Genomic DNA, 20,878 nt, shown 5'->3' with positions numbered 1-20,878 from the left:
CGGGCACGGGCTTCGTGGGAGGAGTTGCACCCTTCCTCCCCTGCAGTAGGCTCGTCCAAGTAACCAAGTTCTTTTTACTGAAATTGTTGCAGCTGCCAAGCCAGAGAAGGTGGCGAACCACTGTCCCCTGTGTCATGAGAATTTTGCTCCTGGAGAAGAGGTGAGAGGGCCTGAGCTGCGATGACAGGATCAACAGGGGTGCTGGACAGACAGACAAGACGCTTAAGATGGTGGCTCTATGATGTGACCCTCCTGGTCATGGCCTTCATGTGTGGAACAGGCTCCCCAGCAGCATTGCCAGAGTCTGTAGCCTGTTAGCCATTTGGGTTTACAGAATGTTCCCCACGGTGGTAAAGAGCCCTCTTCCCACAATTCTGTGCTCTCCCCTGTCCTGTGTAAGGAGCTCTCTTCCCACAATTCTGTGCTCTCCCCACATCCTGTGTAAGGAGCTCTCTTCCCACAATTCTGTGCCTCCCCCTGTCCTGTGTAAGGAGCTCTCTTCCCACAATTCTGTGCTCTCCCCCATCCTGTGTAAGGAGCTCTCTTCCCACAATTCTGTGCCTCCCCCTGTTCTGTGTAAGGAGCTCTCTTCCCACAATTCTGTGCCTCCCCCTGTCCTGTATAAGGAGCTCTCTTCCCACAATTCTGTGCTCTCCCTCATCCTGTGTAAATAGCTCTCTTCCCACACAATTTTCTGCACTCCCCCTGTCCTGTGTAAGGAGCATGGTGACACAGACGAGGTTTGGCATGTTCTTTGCCTCTGGTGTTGGGTCTGCACGCAGGGCCTGAGGTAACCATGGATCTATCCCCTCCTCCTGCCCAGCACAGTGGCAGAGCCTGTGGGGAACCTCAGAGTGGGCACAGGACTCCCAAGACCATGCTCTCAGCACAAAGATTTATTCATCCCAGTGGGACAGAGATTAGGGATGAGGGACAAAAACCGGGAGATGAAGGGAAAGAGAGAAGGGAAGGGAACTAATGGGAGTGGGGTGGGGGTGGTGAGGGAGGAGGGGACAAAGAACTGTCTCTAGATAAGAGAGGAGACAGATGTGGCCATAGGCAAATGGCAGTTTATAAATGGAAAAGGGAAAGCTCTGTGTTAGGATGAGGTGTTTAAGCTTTAATTAGGCCTGTGAATTAGGTGAGACATGGAGCTTTTGATTGCTGGACATCAATGCTTTGATAGTTGGACCTTGGTAGTCAACCTCAGGAGGAGGAAGTGGCCAAATAAGGGGCTAAAACTTGGTGTCTAGCTTTAGGAATGTAATCTTATGGTTGGTTTTGGTTTTGGTTCCTTGGCTGTCCTGGAACTCACTCTGTAGACCAGGCTGACCTCAAACTCACAAAAGTCCATCTGTCCCTGACTCCTGAGTGCTGGGATTAAAGGTGTGCACCACTACTGCCCCGATAATCTTAATGGTTTTTAGCAAGACAGAGGGAATGGGGGAGAAAGGCAAGACGTGCCAGAGCCATGTTTGCCATGCTCAGACTGTCTAAGTCCCTTCAGTGGCTCCATGCCAGGCAGCTCCAGAGACCTGTTCTTAGCTCAACCTCTGCTCCAGGAGATGCTATGGAGTCCAACATTCTTTCCTGTCACCCTTTCTTCATCAAAGTGTTGTGTGATGGAGACTTTTTCTGAGAAGACACAACACACATCTATTTTTTTTACTACAGGTAGGGAATCCCACAACAGTGCAGGTGCCTCCAGAGTCCAACTTGGTGAACCCTGAGTACAAGGATTATAACTCCTGTAGGTAGGGAGTTGCTTACAGAAGAAACATGACTCAGCTAAGCCCACTCCAGCGTGGGTGACAGGTCACAGAAGCTGGGGACCTGGAGCATGCTGCAGAGCCTACAAGCAGCTCAAAACGCTGGAGAGTGATGTCCAAGTGATTAGGCTAGTCAAAACCTCTTCCAAGCAGCCTGACTGGTCTCTGCCGCTTTCAGGAGCTGGACTGGCCTCAGAGTCTTCTCTGCAGTCTGGCTTGGCTACCCTGGGAGGAGGGGCCTGATCATATTCAGGTCAGTTTCAGGGACTTCCTTTCGAATTATCTCCCCTCCTGCTTATGGAGCTTCCCTCCGTGCAGGATAGAAGGGAACTGATACACACACTGGCAGCTTTAAGAATGGCAGGCCTGCTCACCAGGTTATCTGCTTTAGCATCTTGCTAAATTCATGAATCAGAGTAGGTATGGAGCCATGGCCAGCCCTGCCCTTATGGACGATGGCTTCTGGACACCAAGGGTCCCTTCGCCTAGGCTTCTGAAGCTCTGGAGCTGACTCATAGCCTCAGGTGGTGTCCTCCTGTCTGGAACATTCTGCCCAGACCAGGAGTCAGCTGTCCTGCCAAGGGGTGTGGTAGTCTCTGCAGACCTTTGTGTTCAGCACAGGGAAGGCCACTGCTGCTCAGCCACACTGGGCAGAACTGGGACATTCACATGTGATGCCCATCAGTGCACACTGCTGCATCCTGTCCACACCCAGCCAGTGCATCCTTCTCAACTTGTCTTGCTGGCATCCCAGCATGTTCCTTCCCCCAATTCTGTGGCCTCACCAACCTCAAAAGCCCTAAGGACACAAAATCCTTGTGTCCACCCTAGGATAGGCTGAACAATGCTGGAGTTGGTGAGTCCAGCCCCTTCTGCCATTATCTGGTACCTAGGGGTGACCAGAGTCAACATTAGAGCCCAAGGCAGGGGATGAGTGAGCCAAGCCAGGCTCTGTTCTGGAGTCCAGGACGTAACTGTCCATCTCAACACACTTGGATGACGTAACTGTCCTTCTGAACATGCTTGGATGTGTTGTTTTCATTTCATAGGTCTTGGGGCTTGGGTTCTGTAGATGGTTTCTTCAAGCCTGTAGAAAGGCTGCTCTGAGAACTGCATCGAGGCATGAGGCTGCCAGCGCATTTGTGCTGAGAGAACCTCTTTACTGACCCACTCCCGACTGCCCACCACTTTTCTCATTTCCCTGGGCCTTGCTGGTCTGGTCTCCACGTGGAACATCACTGCACCAGCCAACAGCTGCCTCCTTTGTCCCCTCCCTGCCTGCCATCTGCCATGGACTAACACCCTCTCTCCGTCTGCAGCTGTTGCTTGCTTTCCCTGTTGTGGCTGTCTGTGCTGTGCAGCACACATCCCATTTAGCTGTGTGTGACAAGGCCCATTTACCACCACATGGTTTCCTGTCTCAGGGCCTGGGCAGACTGGGCCTCCCTGGCTTCTTATTCATGGGCTCCTGGGCTGCCATGGAGCCATTGGCCAACCTATATGTTCACCAGAGCTCAAGAAGGGAGGGCCCACTGCCTAGTGTGTCCTAGCAGCTGGCAGAATAAGTCTTCCTGGCCACAGGACTCAGGTTCTAGTCATCAAGGCTGAATTGTGACATGCAGGCTCACCAGACTGGAAGACTCAGGTCCTAAGGACAAAGACGGGCAGGAACCATGCTTCCAAGCTTCTTGCTGGTTTAGAGCCTCACTCTCATCAGGACCAGTGAGTGGTCTATTCTGGCACTACCTCAGGTCCCTTGGAGGCACCAGACTAATGTACCATGCCTCCTCTTTGTTGCAGGCGTGGAAGGTTCATCTGATGGGCCCTGCTGGCTGCACAATGAACCTGCGCAAGACCCATGTTCTCTACAAGGCTACAGCCCCACAGCAAGGTGAGGCATAGCCACATGTAGGGTTCTCATATTTTGCTCCAGCTCGTGTGAAATGTATCGTGGATTTGTACAAGTGCAACTGACCTAGTAACCCCATTCTTCAAGTTTAGCAGGGTGTGGCTGCTCCCCACAAATGTCTCCTGAAGCTCACCGGGGCTGGTGACAGTCCCCACAGCTGCTCACTGGGGCTGATGACGGTCCCCACAGCTGCTCACCGGGGCTGGTGACAGTCCCCACAGCTGCTCACTGGGGCTGGTGACGGTCCCCACAGCTGCTCACCGGGGCTGGTGACGGTCCCCACAGCTGCTCACCGGGGCTGGTGACGGTCCCCACAGCTGCTCACCAGGGCTAGTGATGTCCCCACAGCTGCTCACTGGGGCTGGTGACGGTCCCCACAACTGCTCACCGGGGCTGTTAACGGTCCCCACAGCTGCTCTCTGGGGCAGGTGACCGTCACCAGAGCTGGTGACAGTCCCTACAGCTGCCACGCCTTTGTCCTTTGTCTTCTCTATATCCCAGGGTGGGTACTCCCCGAAGTCACACTGTCACTGTGGGTCTGCAGCCTACCTGTAGATGAGTCCCCTTCTCATGTGCTTCTGTGTCCTGTGCATCTGTCTCCACTGCAGGGAAAGGCCCAGCAGCAGCAAAGCCAAGCACCTCAGCACCCAAGGTTGGAAGCAAGATCCCCACCCCAAAGGGAGGCCTTAGTAAGAGCTCCAGCAGGACGTACATGCGACGGTGACAGAGTTTCCAGTTCTGTCTCTGACAGGCTGTGCAAGGTTCCTGCCCTAAGCCATGTGTGTTGGCATGGTGATGCAGGGCTCCGTGCCCACTGTCCCTTGGCCTCTGGTGTCCCAGTGTCTACTCTCACAGGAACAGTACATGTTATGACCAAAGAGCCCTTTCCAGTGTGGCCCCAGTTCTGGGCCTGTGTCAGTGCTCAGGACACCACAAGCACAGCACCCTCTTCCCCACTGCTGAGAAGATACAGCCCAAACTTGGAGTGCACTGGTGTCTTGCACATATCAGGCTTTGCACAGAGCTCAGCTTTGGTGGCCATAGAAGACCCACGAGCCTGCTGTGCCGTCTCTCACGGTCCTGTCTGCCAGGTTGTCACACCATATATAGCATCAAGCAATAAAGGAAATCAAGCAAAAGACAGCTATTCTAAGAGCAGGTCCCTCCCACACACACTGCCCGGTGCTCCCTGTGTGCACCTGTCCCTGTGGTCCCACTGACAGCCCTGCCTCGATGCCTTCGCTCGGGTGCAGACCCTGCTGCAGAGTCCTGAATGAATGGATTCTGGATGATGTTCCCTGGTTATCCTATGCACACCTGACCACAGCCCACCTGCAAGCCTCAGTTTTCTTTATGACAAAATGAACACCTTCCACATCTGCCTAGCCCACAAAGACAAGTCGCACACACCTTGCTGGCCCAGAGCCTCTGAATCAGTTCTGTCACGTCCTGTGACGTAACTGAACCCACGTTCCCAAGTCCTTCATAGTGCCCACTCACAAGGGCTTCACTGAACAGTGACACAGACCTCAGGACACAGCTGTCAGCAGCTCACCCACCTGGAAACACCCATGTCCTCTTGTCCCTCCTGTCACTGAAGGATGGGCCCACTTAGGGCCTGCACTGTTCCTACTTCCTGAGGTTTTCCTGCTGTCCCTTTGAAATGTGTAGGGTTGAGAAAATAAGTATTATAAAATTAGGGCATATTTCTTTAAAATTCCCAACCATGTGAAACAAAATCCATAAAAGTGTCCATGTGCCCGAGCAGCAAGCACCCTGAGTATTAACCCCAGGGACTCAGCCCTGCTTTTGGTAAAAAAAAAGTTCCTACTCTGCTTGACTCAGAGTCAAGTGGAACAGGATCTGTAGAGAGGAGGAGCCTGTCAGAGAGTGGGCATGACTAAGAGAGCAAAGCATGGGCCGGGCGCCAAGGGATAATAAGGTGGTCCTTCAGGCCAGAGATGCTGGCATTGTCTCCTGCCTGCCTTAAAGTACAGACAATAATGCAAAGCTAACCTCAGAACTAGAACAGAGGGTGATGCCTGTAAAGGCTTCTGTGTGTTGTAACCTTGAGATACTGTAAAGCCCTTCATTTTTAGCCTGACCTGGTGGCTCACACCTGTATTCCTAGCACTTGGGAGGCTGCAGTTAGAAGCTCACCAGAGGTTCAAAGGAAGCCTGGGCCTCAGAGTGAGACTCTGGCTCAAAATTAAAACAGGACAAAAAAGAATCCTTCATTTTTAGCTCTCGTGTTTTGCCTATTACAGAATCATGAGTTTCTGCAGAGGTGACTGGCAGTATTGGCAGCCACCAAGCTCCACCTCACTGTGCTTGATTCAGGCAAGGAGCTGCGCACCCCCAGCCATTCACAATATCTAAGTGGAACACTCCTCAGAGCTTCACGTATGCTACATTGTGGATATTTAATATTTATTTATATTATTTTCATAAAAGATTCTATTTAATTTAAAAGAATTGTGTCATATCTAATACTAGAATACAGATGTAAATACCTTTAATGAAAATTTGCAACTTTTTAATGTTTTAACATAGTTTTCTATTTGTCTTTATTTCAGGTATAGAATAATATATTTTTATTGTTGCTGTTTGAGGGTTTATGTGCTAATTTGCCTTGAGTACACTAATAGTAAAGATCGTTCAGTGTTGTGTCACTTTTTTTTTTTTTTTTTTTTTTTTGGTTTTTTGAGACAGGGTTTCTCTGTGTATCCCTGGCTGTCTTGACACTCACTTTGTAGACCAGGCTGGCCTCGAACTCAGAAATCCGCCTGCCTCTGCCTCCCGAGTGCTGGGATTAAAGGCGTGCACCACCACGCCCAGCTCATGTCACTTTTATTACCCATCTTTAGCCTGGTTTTGCTACGTTGTGAGCTTGTCCTCTTTCCGTCCTTTATTCCGCCCCCCCCCCCCAGTCTCGTTCCCTGTCACTAGATAGGAGAGAGTGGATAGAAGGATGTGTGTGTTTGAGAGAGAGCGAGAGAGCCCTGAGTCTAATCTCTTTCTTGTTTCTTCTTTGAGCACGACTCCTAACAAACTGCAGCCAGCCCCCTTGAATGACCAGCAACCACCCACCCCATTTTCTCCAGGCCCCTAGCATTTATACACCCTCTGAAAAGTTCCCAGAATTTCAAAATGTCACACAATCGAAGAAACGATCTGCAGCTGGCAAAACCACACCTCTGCTAGATCATGAGGCAAATGATAGTCAGCTGCTGCAGACAATCTGAAGCAGCCCCATGTCCCCACACCTGGGACTGGAACAAACCTATATTCTTAATACTATTTCTCTATGTGTGTGTGTGTGTGTGTGTGTGTGTGTGTGTGTGTGTGTTTTAAGAAACCAAAATTTCAGAGTTGCCACCACAGTTTCTACATACACTTTTTTTTATTATATTCTTTATATGTGTGCTTTGCACCACATGTGTGCCTGGTGCCCCTGGAGGTCAGAAGAGGGCATCAGATCCTCTGGGACTGGGTTATAGGTGGTTAGGAGGCACCATGTAAGTGCTGGGAGTTGAACCCAGGTCCATGCAAGAGCAACAAGTGCTCTTCTTAACCACTGAGCCATCTCTCCAGCCCTGCAGATCTAACTGTGCAGCCCTGGCTGTTGTGGAGCTCATGGTGTAAACCAGACTGACCCTGAACTCAGAGATCCACCCACCTCTGCCTCCCAGTGCTGGAATTAAAGGCAAGCACCACTATGTGCAACTTACAGTTATAATTAAAAAGCAAGCAATTATAGGGCTGGAGATGGGGCTCAACTGGCAGCTTGCCTTCCCGGTGTGCACAAAACCCTAGGATTGATGATCTCCCAGCACGTTAGGGATCCCAGGGTCCAAGGCATCATTTGGCGATAAGTGAATTACAGGCTAGCCTGGGCTACATGCAGCCCTACCTGGAAAAGGGGTGGTCGTTGTAGATCACTCTGAAGTTGGTGGTAAGAGTAGCTCTGCCCTTGCTTTTGCTGAGGAGAAAGGCTTGGGAGAGCAGGTCTCTAAAATAGTGTTTAAAATCAACTTATTGTCCATGAGCAGAACGGAGAATTCACTCAGTGAGATAATTGAATCCTGGGTTTCTCCAGCTGCTGGGCAAGGGCCGCATTTCACAGTTCTGTCAGAATAAGTTGTTTACTACCAAGAAGCTGAAAGATGCTTAGGTATGTACAGAACACAGAATTCATCCCGTAGAATGAATTCACAACACCTTGTGTCTTCTCAAATCACAAGGTACATAAGCCTTAGGACAGGCAACAAGAGGTAGTCCAGTTGGTAGAAACATGTCAGCCTAAGGCTCAATCTGGAAGAGCTGGAAGTACTGGAAGTACTGGAAGAGCTGGAAGTACTGGAAGTACTGGAAGAGCTCTGACCAAATATCACATAGAGGGCTCTGACCAAAAAGGGGTGGGGGGAGACATTCAAGGTAAAGTCAACAAAGACTTGTCTTCCAGAGAACTCTTACACTCAGTTCACTTCAGGAACAGTTAGTAAAAGAACAAACACCACACCTTCAGCCCAGTCTAAAACCCAAGATGGGGAGAGTATAATTGCTTCTGAATATACAACAGCACTTCCCAATGCTGCCTTGGCAAGTTAGCGCAACCCTACTGGCTTCCCACACCACAAAGGCTTCACCTAACAGTCCTGTTGCGCTGAGGTCTGGTACAGGTCTTCGTGGGCTAAGACACGCATGAGGTCCATTCCTTCCTGGCTTGAGAATCCATCTGCTTGTCTTTTCCAAATCTCTGTGGCTGTAACTCCAGACTGAAGCCGTCACTGTTCATCTTTCTGCTCCCTTCTCTCCTGCTTCTCTTGTAAAGACCCATGATGGTGTGGGGGGCCTTCCTATTTGCATGGGTTATGCTCGATAACTGCAGTCATCCTGAGTCATAAGCGCCACGACTGTCTCCTGCCCCCAGTCACCCTGGCTGGGTTTTCCTGCACAGTTCCCTAGCAAGCCACAAATAAGATCATTAATCATAATCTAGGCTCCACAGATGTGCCTGCCTTCCATACTATCTTAATGCCAAGTGCATTCCAGTTGCAATGCAGTGAGTTTGTCCTGGCCCATTAGAACCACAGGGCCTCACCCTAGAGCATTAATTAGTACCTATGGAAACTTGTTAGCTCTGTCTTCTAAGGAAGACCGCAGATAAAACAACTTCAACCTCTGCGATTACCTTACAAAACCAAAACATAATTAAGGTGGTTGGATCACACCCTGGCCCGGGACTGCTCCAACCCCAAGTACTAGGGATTGAGCCTTAGGCTGACATGTTTCTACCAACTGGACTACCTCTTGTTGCCTGTCCTAAGGCTTATGTACCTTGAAGACAAACCTGGGGACGGGGGCGCTCTGGAGCCCTTTATCTTTTTTTTCCCCCTTGTTCCAGTATGCCATATTAATTAAATCTTTCTCGTTGCCTGTCTGTTTTATTATTTTTGAAATATGGTCTCAGTCGCCCAGGCTGACCTCAAACTTGCTATAAAGCCAAGAACTCCTTTGTTTGTTTTGTTTTTCGAGACAGGGTTTCTCTGTGTAGCCCTGGCTGTCCTGGAACTCACTCTGTAGACCAGGCTGGCCTCATAAATCCCCTTGCCTCTGCCTCCCAAGTGCTGGGATTAAAGGCATGCGCCACCATTGCCCGGCTGGTGAATTCCTTCCTTATCCGGCCTCGACGGGCTGAGCGCTTGGGATGACATGTGTGTGCACACCACCATGCCCCACTTACACTGTGCTGTGAATCAAACTGAGAGCTTCGTGTATGCCAAACAAGCGCTCTACTAACTAAGCTACAACCCCAGAATAATCGTGTCTTTAGTTGGTATCTGGAGGGTGGAAAACGTAACCACCTAACCTATGGGACTCCACGCATCCACACTACACAGCCAGTGTGAGGCTGAGGCTAAAAACAGAGCCGCCCCACACACCGGTCCCACAAACCCCTGCGTCAAGACTCTCTGGCTAGCGCGTGTTCTCTCTATGGTCATTTCCGGCTCCCGCCGGAAGTGCGGCGCCGCACTGCGGAAGCGGCGCACGGGCGGCGCGATGGCTGCGGCGGCGATGGCAGTGTCCGAGGCCTGGCCGGAGCTGGAGCTGGCCGAGCGCGAGCGGCGGCGCGAGCTGCTGCTGACCGGGCCCGGGCTGGAGGAGCGGGTGAAGGCGGCGGGCGGGCGGCTCCCGCCGCGGCTCTTCACGCTGCCGCTGTTGCACTACCTGGAGGTGAGCGGCTGCGGCAGCCTGCGCGCGCCGGGGCCCGGCCTCGCGCAGGGCCTCCCGCAGCTGCACAGCCTGGTGCTGCGGCGCAACGCGCTGGGGCCCGGCCTGAGCCCCGAGCTGGGGCCGCTGCCCGCGCTGCGCGTCCTCGACCTGTCCGGCAACGCGCTGGAGACGCTGCCGCCCGGCGAGGGCCTGGGGCCCTCCGAGCCCCCCGGACTGCCGCAGCTGCAGAGCCTCAACCTCAGCGGCAACCGCCTGCGCGAGCTGCCCGCCGACCTGGCGCGCTGCGCCCCTCGCCTGCAGAGCCTCAACCTCACCGGCAACCGCCTGGACGCCTTTCCCCCCGAGCTCTTCCGGCCAGGAGCTCTGCCCCTGCTCAGTGAGCTGGCAGCTGCCGACAACTGCCTGCGGGAGCTCAGCCCAGACATAGCGCATCTTGCCTCGCTCAAGGTCAGTGGGACCCGAGGGGAGGGAGACGCGCGCCCTGCTGTCCCTCCTTGGAGGATGTCTTTGCCCCCGTAACCTGTCCGTCTCCTCTCAGTTCTCAGACCTGCGAGCTCAGAGGTCTCTGGACGTGTGGCAGTTTAAAAGTTGCTATCAATATTAGGCTTCTCATGTGGAAGAAATTCAAGAGCAGAGAGCCAGGTGTGGCGCGCGCGCGTGCGTGTGTGTGTGTAACTGATCGGGTTTCCAAATGGCAGAGCGTCCAGACAAGGCACAAAATCACTCATAACAGCCTTCAGTGGGCGGGGTCATGGCTTCCTTTTCGTAGAGAGCAGAAGTGCTTACCCAAAGCCAACAGCACACCTAGAGTTTTCTTCGGGGCTGCCTTGTGTAAGAGATTGGCTTCTTTGTGGTCCCAGGCTCCCGTTGTGCCTGACGCACATTGTGTATTGAGTGAGGGGTGGGAAGGCAGAAGATGCAAAGCTACAACCAGACCTGACTCCACTCTAGGATCTCCACAGTCCAGTCCTGTCATCTGGCCATGTCAGTTCCCCTACCACACCCCCCCCCCCATCACACCTCCTACCCTTTGTATTCTTGGTAGCGCCAGCCTGTGTGTCTTCTCATCCTTGAGTTTATGCAGCCCTTTCCCAATGATGGATTGGCGAGGATATTTGCTCTTGAGAGATCAGAGCTCACCTTGCTAGTATTCGTGTGTGTGTGTGTGTGTGTGTGTGTGTAAGACACCTGTCCCTCCCTCCTCGCTCTCGCTCTCACTTTCTCAGGGTGGGGGTGTGGAGAGATGGGCCAGCGAGTCTACAAGATGATACTCCCTGAGGTACCTTGGCCCTCTATGTTATAGGCGTCCCCGTGGCTTGGGTATGACACAGGCTGTACACTGTTCTGCCTTCCTATGTAGTAGATATATTGGTTTGCCAGAAGGCTGATGACTGTTCAATATGGTGCATGTCTTTGTATCAGCCATCGACGTGCTGTGGTTTCTGAAACTGAAGCCCCTTGCAAGTGTCTCACATGGCCCTCACCGCCATGCTGTGATCCCTTTCCCAGCAGAGGCAGCCCTGGTTGTCACTGTACTGGCTGGGGTTTGTGTTCCACAGCTTCCCGTGGGCACTTGGAGGAGGCTGGCACATCCGCCCTGCTTCACCTTTTGGTGGTGTTGCCTTCCACCCAGGAGGGCCCAAAAGGTTTCACGTCTGTGCTTGCCCATCACACCTTGGAACCCTGGCCCCACTCCCATGACAAGGTTGCCGCTCTAGGCACTGAGGGCTGGGTAAACATGGGCAAGCATCACCTTTCTCACCAGGACGCCTCACCCTGTGTCTCTGTGGCAAGACCCACCTGCCTCTCTTCGACTCACTCTTCACCTTTGCTGCTGTCCTCACAGGGCCCCAGGTAGATGCTCAACTGACATTGGGATTGTTGCTTCCTGCTCTGACCCGCCCTTGTCACATGGTATCCCTGGAAGATGCCCCTCCCTAAGGGCTGTTTCTGAGGCTCAGCCCCACCACTGCCCCCTTCTCTTCATATTTCTCTCCCAGGTCTTCAGTAGATTGCATCTTAACAGTGGGAGCAGAAACCTGTCGTTCAACCCAGTGTTTGCAAAGTGTGCTTTGATCCCACTGTAGTCAAGGGAGGGCATTTTCACAGAACTCCTTCAGGGAGTACAGAAGCTCAGAATCCACAGAACTACAGACAGGCTGTTGCAGACCTACTGTCAAATAAGGCCCATGTCATCGGTCATGCTTCTGGAGAGCTAGGCCCTCTGGGCTGGTGACCTCACAGGGTTGGGAAGAAAGTTTGCTAGTCTGGCTCAGACCCCCCCCCCCACCCCATTACTTGGTTCCTGATAATGTCACAGTGGTCCTCAGAGTAGTTACTCAGGAACCAGATAGGTCCTGAAAGGGTAGGCCCTGCCTCCAGTGGAAGTGGATCTGTGAAGACCTGGTGTTGGGCGTGGCGTGGGGTACAGATCTGAGACCCAGACTCACCTGAGGCTGATGACTGCACCATAGAAAATGCCAGTCCAACTTTATGTGGTAGGTCGCAGTGAGAGTCAGCACACCGAGACACTTGATGAGCTTGCTCCTGGTGACTCTCCTGCAGGGTAACCTGCCTTGCATTCACCTATCAGGCATTGCTGTTATCTGGCCTCTTCCCGTCAAGGGCCGGGTCCCTCCTTTTCATGCTTTTCTCCTTTAGCTTTTATAGTTGTCCTCTGCCTCCTACTATACCTTGGTGGTATATACAGAGCCCCTCTGTCCTGTGTCTTCTCCACACCAAGTACCCTGATGGCTTGAGCCAGATTCCTTCTCACTTGCTTCAGAGGTAGAGGCTGAGCAGCTGCACCATCCAGAACAGACGTGTGTCATAGCAGTCAGGCCTGTATGGCCATCCTCGTTCGACACCCAGGCTCCTAGGACTCAACTGCCACAGACTGTCCTGAGTGCAGAGGTGTCACCTGTGGTCACTGTAGACCTCTCCCTGGCTCCTCCAGAGCGGTGCTCGATATAAGAACAAAAAATAAGGGGCTGGTGAGATGGCTCAGTGGGTAAGAGCACCCGACTGCTCTTCCGAAGGTCCAGAGTTCAAATCCCAGCAACCACATGGTGGCTCACAACCATCCGTAACGAGATCTGGCGCCCTCTTCTGGAGTGTCTGAAGACAGCTACAGTGTACTTACATATAATAAATAAATAAATCTTAAAAAAAAAAAGAACAAAAAATAAGGCAGTCCAGAGTCCCCACCATCTGAGAAAGGGGTGTTTATGGTTATAGGGCTGCACGCCCTTCCACTGCGTTGAAAGCAGCACATTTGTCTAGCACAGGGAGCTCTTTCCCACAGACCCTTGGGCATTGTGTGTGTGGTATGAACACTACTACCTCTCTCCAATCCACCCTCATCTTATGAAAGACAGCAATGGGGCCATGCACCCCTGGTGATGTCATGCTTGGTGTGGGGAGAGGGTTTGTTGGTATCGCTCTGTTTTGTCATTACATTGAAGTGATAGCTGAACACCATCTGGAGAGCCTGTTTGAGACTGGAAGGGGTCCTGGTCTGTTCCCTAGCCTGCTGATAGGTCTGAGTGTTTGGTATTGTAATTGTAGGCCTGATGTGTTGAATTGGCTGCCTCTGTGAACCAAGGAGGAGGAGGGGCATGGCAGCGGGCAGCTGTGGCCATGCAAGTAATCAGTGGGCAGGCCTGGCTGCCCCGACTTTTCTCAGTGTTGTCACCTGCCCAGGCCTGGCTGTCCTGACTCTCCTTCTCACTGCAGACATTGGACCTCTCCAACAACCAACTGACAGAGATCCCTGCTGAACTGGCAGACTGCCCCAAGCTCAAAGAGATCAACTTTCGAGGAAACAGGCTTCGAGACAAGCGCCTGGAGAAGATGGTGGGTGGCTGCCAGACCAAGTCCATCCTAGAGTACCTTCGTGCTGGTGGCCGCGGCGGCCGGAGCAAGGGCCGGCAAGAGGCCTCTGAGAAGGAGGACAGAAAGAAGAGGCGGGAGCGGAAGCAGCATCGGGAAAGCGGGGAGGGCGAGGAGGAGGTAGCAGACTCAGCCAGGCTGATGCTCAAGGTCTTGCATGTCTCCGAAAACCCCACGCCCCTGACGGTCAGGGTGAGCCCGGAGGTCAGGGATGTGCGCCCATACATCGTTGGGGCCATTGTGAGAGGCATGGACCTGCAGCCAGGAAATGCACTCCGTCGCTTTCTCAACTCCCAGGTGGGCATTCAGCAGGCATACTTGGTAGGCTGCGTGCTGGCGGTGGATACATGGTAGACAGACTTGGGTGCATGCTAGGGTGGGCATGCATTCAGCAGGCTGACTTGGACGCTGCATGCTGGGGTGGGCATGCATGCAAGAGACAGTTTGGAGCCGGGCGTGGTGGCACATGCCTTTAATCCCAGCACTTGGGAGGCAGAGGCAGGTGGATTTCTGAGTTCAAGGCCGGCCTGGTCTACAGAGTGAGTTCCAGGACAGCCAGGGCTACACAGAGAAGCCCTGTCTCGAAAAAACCAAAAAAAAAAAAAGAGACAGATTGGGGGTGTCTGCATGTTGGATATACCATTGGGGCAGGGACATCAGGGACAGGAGGCAAAGTTGGTTTGGTTTCTGTATCTGTTTCCCTAGTTCAGGGTGAAGAGGGTCCATTGCCTATCCCCGTAGATGCTTGGTACCCAGAGCATACCCTTATCAAGTGTCTGCTGGGCCATGGTTCCTCCACACACTTCCACATGTTGCCATAGTTGGGACATAAATTTATTGACGATGTTTGATATTAGGGGACATTGCTAATTTCTGCAGACCATGTTAAAATTGTTTCCTTTTTCCAAGCATGGTAGTACACACCTTTAATCCAGCAGAGACAAAGAGATCTCTGAGGGTTTGAGGCCAGCCTAGCCTGCATAGCAAGTTCTAGGCCAACTAAGGCTGCATAGAGAGAGTTTATCTCCAAAATAATAATAGCTAGGCAATGCTGGCAGATACCTCCCAGCACTTGGGAGGCAGGGACAGGAAGATCTCTCTTAATTCAAGGCCAGCTTGATCTACAGAGGTAGTTTCAGGACACAGAAACCCTATCTTGAAAAATCAACAACTAAAAAAGGAAGGAAGGATGGTGGTGAGGATGAGCAGAGTCACCTCGTGTCACAGCACACTCATGCGAGCTCTCGGTCAGGCTGGCTGGACCACTCCCTAAGGCGCCTTGGCATCTGCCTCCCCTGAGGAATGAGAAGCACCTCTGTGCATTTATGCCTAGGAAAGACAGGTACAGCCTGTGCCAGCAAGACCAGTTGCTGTGTGAGACTTCCCTCAGCAGCTCAGGGAGGAAGCCAGTGGTGCCCTGCCCCCAAGACATGCCCAGCTTAGCTACAAACCTGCAGTCTGTCTTGTAGATGAAGTAATAGGTTGAAAGTCCTCTAAAGTGTAAGTGCCGTGTTCTAGTACTAAAGAGAAGAGAAAGGCTTCCGGTGACCAGAAAAGTGTATGGTTGGGAGACAGAGGTGTCAGGCGGTGCCACTTTGCTGTGGTGAGCTTGCAGACTGGAGCCCATGGCTTCCATGAAGGTCCCTCCCTGGACAGCGGGGACCCTGAAGCCCCTGCTGTGCTCTCCTCTGTAGACGAAGCTCCACGACGACCTCTGCGAGAAGAGGACAGCAGCGACCATCGCGACCCATGACCTCCAGGCTGTGCGTGGACCCCTGCTGTATGCAGCCCGGCCACCCGAGGACCTCAAGGTGCCAACTGACCTGCCTCTTCGGTCTGCACTTGCACTTGGCTTTAGCAGACTCTCAGGATGGGCTTGGGCCTGGGAAGCCTAACCTGATATTTTACAGCAAGTGCATATGGGACATAGTTTCTGCCTTCTTTCTGGGGCCCAGTGCATAGCTGTGCCGATGCCCATTGTCAGGGATGGGTTTGGAAGGTGCTTCCCTTACACCTCAACTTCTGTGAGATGAGGCCTCACTCTGTAGTCCTGACTATACTGGACTTGAACTCAGAGATCTCTTTTTCTGCTCCCCCCCACCCCCACCCCCCACCCCGCGCCAAGTGCTGAGATGAAGGGCATGTGCCACCATGCCTAGCCAGCTCATCAACTTTTAGCCAATGATTTTGGTTTATGTCCCGCTTACAGAACACCTGTAGTGTGAGCTGACTCATGAGGGTGCTGCTGCAGGCTGTTGGCTTAGAGGCCCAGGGTAAAGGAACTCAGGTATCAGCTGCATGCCTGAATCAACCGGCTCATGCAGCTAAATCCTATCTCTCCACCAGCCATCTCAGCAATTGCAGGTTCTTAGCAATAGTTGTTTTTGAGCTAGGTTTAAAGTGAATCTCAGCTAGGCACTGAGTGTTATGCACCCCATCTCCAGAGGAGTCTCTGGAAGTGAAGCCAGCCAGTGTGTTCCATGTGATGGGCCTCGGCCTCTTGCTTTCTGATCTGGAGAATTGGTGACCCATTCCCAGCTAGAGACTAAGGTAGAGAGAGGTGCACAGCATCCCTCGTGCTCAAAGGTGGCCTCGGCAGCAGGATGAGCTGGGGCTTCTGCTCCTACAGATTGTGCCTTTGGGACGGAAAGAGGCCAAGGCCAAGGAGCTCGTGCGGCAGCTGCAGCTGGAGGCTGAGGAACAGAGAAAGCAGAAGAAGAGGCAGAGCGTCTCAGGGCTACACAGGTCCGTGTCGGCATAGGGGTCAGCATGCTGCCACCATGTCAGCTGTACCTCAGCCAGCCCTACAGCTGCCAGAAGCTCAAAACCAGCCAGATGGGGAGGGAGTCTCCCAAGACTTTCTTCTAAGAGAGGCTGACTCTCTGTCCTGAAAGGACCAGGCTCCAGTGGTGGTGGGGAGGGCAGGCAGCGTCCTGTTCCAGGGTGGAGGGGGTCTTTTGCTCCTGGCAACCGTCAGGCTCTCCATGGTAGGGTCAGGGTTGTCAGACCTAAGGCCTCTGTCCTGCGTCACCTCCAGGGTCTCTGGACCGGTGAGGATGCTGGGCTAAGGCAGCTCTGGTATCACATGGCTCTATATTTGGCCTTTGATGTTGCACCTAGTCCGTCTGCAGCTTTGCCTCCACTCATCTTACCCACTGACTCACGCCTGCCTGGGTCCCTCCCACACAGGTACCTTCACCTCCTGGATGGGAAGGAGAACTACCCGTGTCTTGTGGATGCTGAGGGAGACGTGATTTCTTTCCCTCCTATAACAAACAGTGAGAAGACAAAGGTAGGCAGGTGGGGTCTGAAGTTTGCTCATGTCCTCCAAGCCCGTCACACGGTAGCCTGCTTATGATAGAAGTGCAGAGAGGAGGCCGGGGCCCGTTGCTACACGCTCTTGGTTCTGAGACAGTGCAGAGAGGAGGCCTGGGCCCGTTGCTACATACTCTTGGTTCTGAGACAGTGCAGAGAGGAGGCCTGGGCCCGTTGCTACACGCTCTTGGTTCTGAGACAGTGCAGAGAGGAGGCCTAGGCCGTTGCTACACGCTCTTGGTTCTGAGACAGGGTTTTATAAGCTACGGGTTACCATGAGCTTCTGACCGCCGTGTCTCCACTCCCCTAAAGCTGGGGTAATGGGCAGCACACACCCTGCCTGGTGTGTGCAGTGCTGGGACTTAATCCAAGGCAGGCAGGCAGGCTGCACCTCCAGCCTTCTGTAGCTCTGCTTATAGATTCTTCTGAATGCGGTGCGCGGCTGGCAGCCCAACACCAATAACTCTTCTTTTCTGAAATCCAATTCTTAAGATTAAGAAAACCACCTGCAACTTGTTTTTGGAAGTAACGAGTGCCACTAGCCTGCAGCTTTGTAAGGACATCATGGACAGCCTCATCCTGGTGAGTGAGGGCCAGCCCTAGACACCGGCCCTGAGGGCAGCTTGGCATTCCCATCCCTTACACAGCTGCTGTCTGCTTGCTTGCCAACTTCCTGGGCCACTTCTGTCTGTTAAAAAGGTATTTTCATTTTCAGAGAATGGCAGAATTGAGCAAAAGCACTTCAGAAAATAAAGAGGAAGACATGCTCTCGGGGACGGAAGCTGATGCCAGCTGTGGGCTTTCTGATCCCAACTTGACTCTGAGTGCTGGGAAGGATGGACAGTGCCCTCTGGTGGTGGAGCAGGTCCGAGTGGTGGACCTGGAAGGGAGCTTGAAGGTGGTGTACCCATCCAAGACTGACCTGATCACCCTCCCTCCCCACGTGACTGTGGTCCGCTGACAGGCTCCTGTGGGTGTGGGTGTGCTGTAGGTGTCTGTGTGTGTGTGTGTGTGTGTGTGTGTGCTGTAGGTGTCTGTGTAGGTGTGGGTGTGCTGTAGGTATCTGGGTGTGCTGTAGGTGACTGTGGGTGTGGGTGTGCTGTAGGTATCTGTGGGTGTGCTGTAGGTATGTGTGGGTGTGCTGTAGGTATCTGGGTGTGCTGTGGGTGGGTGTGGGTGTGCTGTAGATGTCTGTGGGTGTGGGTGTGCTGTAGGTATCTGTGGGTGTGCTGTAGGTGTCTGTGTGGGTGTGGGTGTGCTGTAGGTATGTGTGGGTGTGCTGTAGGTATCTGTGGGTGTGGGTGTGCTGTAGATTCTGTGTAACTGGTTCCTCTTTGCTGTTTCTCTGGGTGTTTTAAGGTGTCTGCTTTTGTCCAGGTGATTGTGGTAATGTGAGTTTGCATCATCATCATAGCTCCAATGTGACTCTCCTGTCTCCTGTCCTTATGGATCACTCAGTAACTGCTGGGAATGTTCTGAATCATGTGGCCTGTGGCCGTGCTGGGGAGAGTCAGGTTGAACGCAGGCATTCTATTGAACAGTATTTATTTTTCTACAACATGTTAATAGAATTTTTTTTTAACATCAGCTGTGCAAAGACAGTTGAGAACATCATGTTGTGAGTGTAATCTTCTTAGAGCTTGTTTCTAGGCACAGTGCTGCCGCCATGCTCCCAGGGCAGCATCTGCCTTCCACAGCTGTGCTTGGAACTGGAGTGCTGGTCATTGTTGGCACATCTGCGCCTTGGCCAAGGAAGTTATCCATGCCTGTGTAGTCCTTTGTAGTCAGACAGATGCCTGTGAGTGGGTGGGAAGGCTGCTTTGTGGACTGTGACAGCTGAGGAAGCTGTGCCTCACACATGGCCCTGCAGGCTCCATGTCGGCATGTCCCACTGTTCATGTCCCATCTCTGTGCATCCTGACTCTGTGCACATCCCGTCTCTGCATGTGTACGCGTCTGTACCAGCACACAGCTGCCATCCCTGGAGCCACAGTGCTTGGTCCTAAGGACCCAGCAGCTGCACAGAGGACTTGGTAGCCCCGTGCCTTACCATCTGGCTGAGAAGAAAACCAGACCCTCAGCCTTCCCACCGGACACCTTCTCGTTGGTGGTCTCTGACCTCAAAGGACCATTTCTACCTTCTGTAAAAGAACACCTGTTTGGGGTTGTGTGCGGCTTTCATCCTAAGGCCGTGCAAGAGCCGTTAGCTGTCAGAACTAGTGAAGCTCCAGGCTCCTCGTGGCAGACCCTGGACAACGCTGGTAGCTGTTCTCCATGAGACATGGCTGCTCACAGGTCCCTTTGAGTGGCTGTGGCAAGTACTCATCTTCTAAGTGTTTAGGGTGGAGCTACCCTGTGCTCACACTGTCTTCCCCCCCCCCAGCCCCCCCCCCCCCAGTTCCTGCTGTTCCCTCCAGCACAGCCCCAGGTGTGAGATTCATTGAGATTTTTGAAACTGTTTTTACAGATTCAAGCAGAACGCCTCTTTGTTCTAATAAAAACCCTTGGTAACGACATCTCTGCTTCAGCAGCCTTAGCACATGCGTCTCCCAGAACAGTGTTGCAGTTCACCAGTCCTCAGGTGTAGCAGACATCATACATGGGAAAGCAGCCCGAACCCCCACCAGGGTGTTCATGACCATGGGGGTCACTGAGCAGCTCTGGAAGATTACTGGGCAGCTGCCAGGAGTGGGCTGGGAGCACCTGACCCAGTGTGGGGTGCAGGATGTGGCTGGAAGCCCACCTCACTGTCAGCCCAGGACTACAGGAGACGCCTGAGGACGGAGTGCCCGTTCCTTTCCTTCCACATGGTGCCTCCTGCATCAAATACTACTCCTTCCTGTCACACCTCTCTACTGCACTCATGTTCCTGGCTCAGCCATGTCTGCCCTGTCCTGCTACACACCTGCTCCAAAGATGACCTCTTAACAAGTGCTCCACTAGGCCTTAGGGGTCCTTCACTAGGACCTCCTCCAGATGCCCGCCTTGCGGCGGCTCAGGACTGAAGGGTGGGGGTGAGGTGGAGAACACACCACTGTCTTACTCATTTGGAGCCTGTGAGTGAAGGGGGTGGGGGTGGAGTTGTCTATTAGACTTGGGGTCTAGACTTGTACTACAGAGGTCCAGGTCAGTTGGAGTAGCTCTACTGCAAACTCCCACACAAGGACCACTGAAACTTAGGTCAGGCCTACCCAGGAGCTTCTTAGGATGAAGAGGCCAACCATACCAGCCTCGCTGGCCAGGGAGAAGCAGGGGTTGGCTTCTGGCCTCCTTTCTCTGGCCACTGATAGCAGCAGCCCCTGTGCCTGCCACCCTCTCAGGTCAGTGTGCAGACCTCACATTTTTCTAGCCACAGCCTGCAAGCCTTGTGCCAATTCACAGCATACTGGGAACAAGGTGTGGTCCAGGGAAGTGCTACATGGGCCACTGGAGAGGGGACCAAAGTCCCCATCGAGTCACAGTACTCTTGTTCAGGGTCTTGTCCTCACGTGGTCCAGTAAGGAGGGAACAGGTCCAGCCACATCCTGACCCTTGGGTCTCTGTGTTCTTGGGAGAAGGCCCAGTCAGGAGGGGCACATTCCAAGACAGAGCCAAACAGGAGGAGCCGTGGAGGAGGGTCAGGCCTGGAACGAGTCATGCCTGGCTGGGCAGTGCTAGTGGAGACAGTCTGTCACCCACTGTTCCTTCAGCAGTGATTTGTCTACAGTCTCTAAGGAGTGGGGGCTGGTGGGGAGGCAGCCGGCAGGGCACACAGCTT

General features: G+C 53.0%; 2 protein-coding genes across 2 annotated transcripts in view; both read left to right on the top strand.

Moving 5' to 3' along the window:
• Positions 1–6,319, top strand: part of Cep104 (centrosomal protein 104) — a 32,652-nt gene extending 26,333 nt beyond the window's left edge. The window contains exons 20-22 of the mRNA XM_021160383.2: positions 93–160; positions 3,570–3,660; positions 4,287–6,319. Of these exons, the coding sequence (XP_021016042.1) occupies positions 93–160; positions 3,570–3,660; positions 4,287–4,402 (275 nt within the window). The 3' untranslated portion in view covers positions 4,403–6,319. The remainder of the gene's footprint in view (positions 1–92; positions 161–3,569; positions 3,661–4,286) is intronic.
• A 3,391-nt stretch (positions 6,320–9,710) lies between these two features.
• Lrrc47 (leucine rich repeat containing 47) lies at positions 9,711–19,637 on the top strand. The gene is made up of 7 exons (XM_021160715.3): positions 9,711–10,362; positions 13,651–14,103; positions 15,501–15,617; positions 16,436–16,551; positions 16,996–17,098; positions 17,614–17,703; positions 17,837–19,637. Exons 1-7 carry the CDS (start codon positions 9,742–9,744, stop codon positions 18,080–18,082), a joined length of 1,746 nt encoding a protein of 581 aa, XP_021016374.1. The 5' UTR covers positions 9,711–9,741; the 3' UTR covers positions 18,083–19,637.
• The last annotated feature ends 1,241 nt before the right edge of the window (positions 19,638–20,878 follow it).

The sequence above is a fragment of the Mus caroli genome, unplaced genomic scaffold (assembly GCF_978045245.1).
Source record: "Mus caroli unplaced genomic scaffold, Mus_caroli_1 scaffold_6, whole genome shotgun sequence".
Taxonomy (NCBI): domain Eukaryota; kingdom Metazoa; phylum Chordata; class Mammalia; order Rodentia; family Muridae; genus Mus; species Mus caroli.
This window is presented reverse-complemented; position numbering and strand designations above follow the sequence as displayed.

What these genes read in the sequence shown, in the direction of transcription:
- Lrrc47 (XM_021160715.3), top strand. Translation starts at nt 9,742, where the DNA reads ATGGCTGCGGCGGCGATGGCAGTGTCCGAGGCCTGGCCGGAGCTGGAG. An exon ending in CGCATCTTGCCTCGCTCAAG is followed by an intron (nt 10,363 to 13,650) that starts GTCAGTGGGACC and finishes TTCTCACTGCAG; the next exon opens with ACATTGGACCTCTCCAACAA. An exon ending in GTCGCTTTCTCAACTCCCAG is followed by an intron (nt 14,104 to 15,500) that starts GTGGGCATTCAG and finishes TCTCCTCTGTAG; the next exon opens with ACGAAGCTCCACGACGACCT.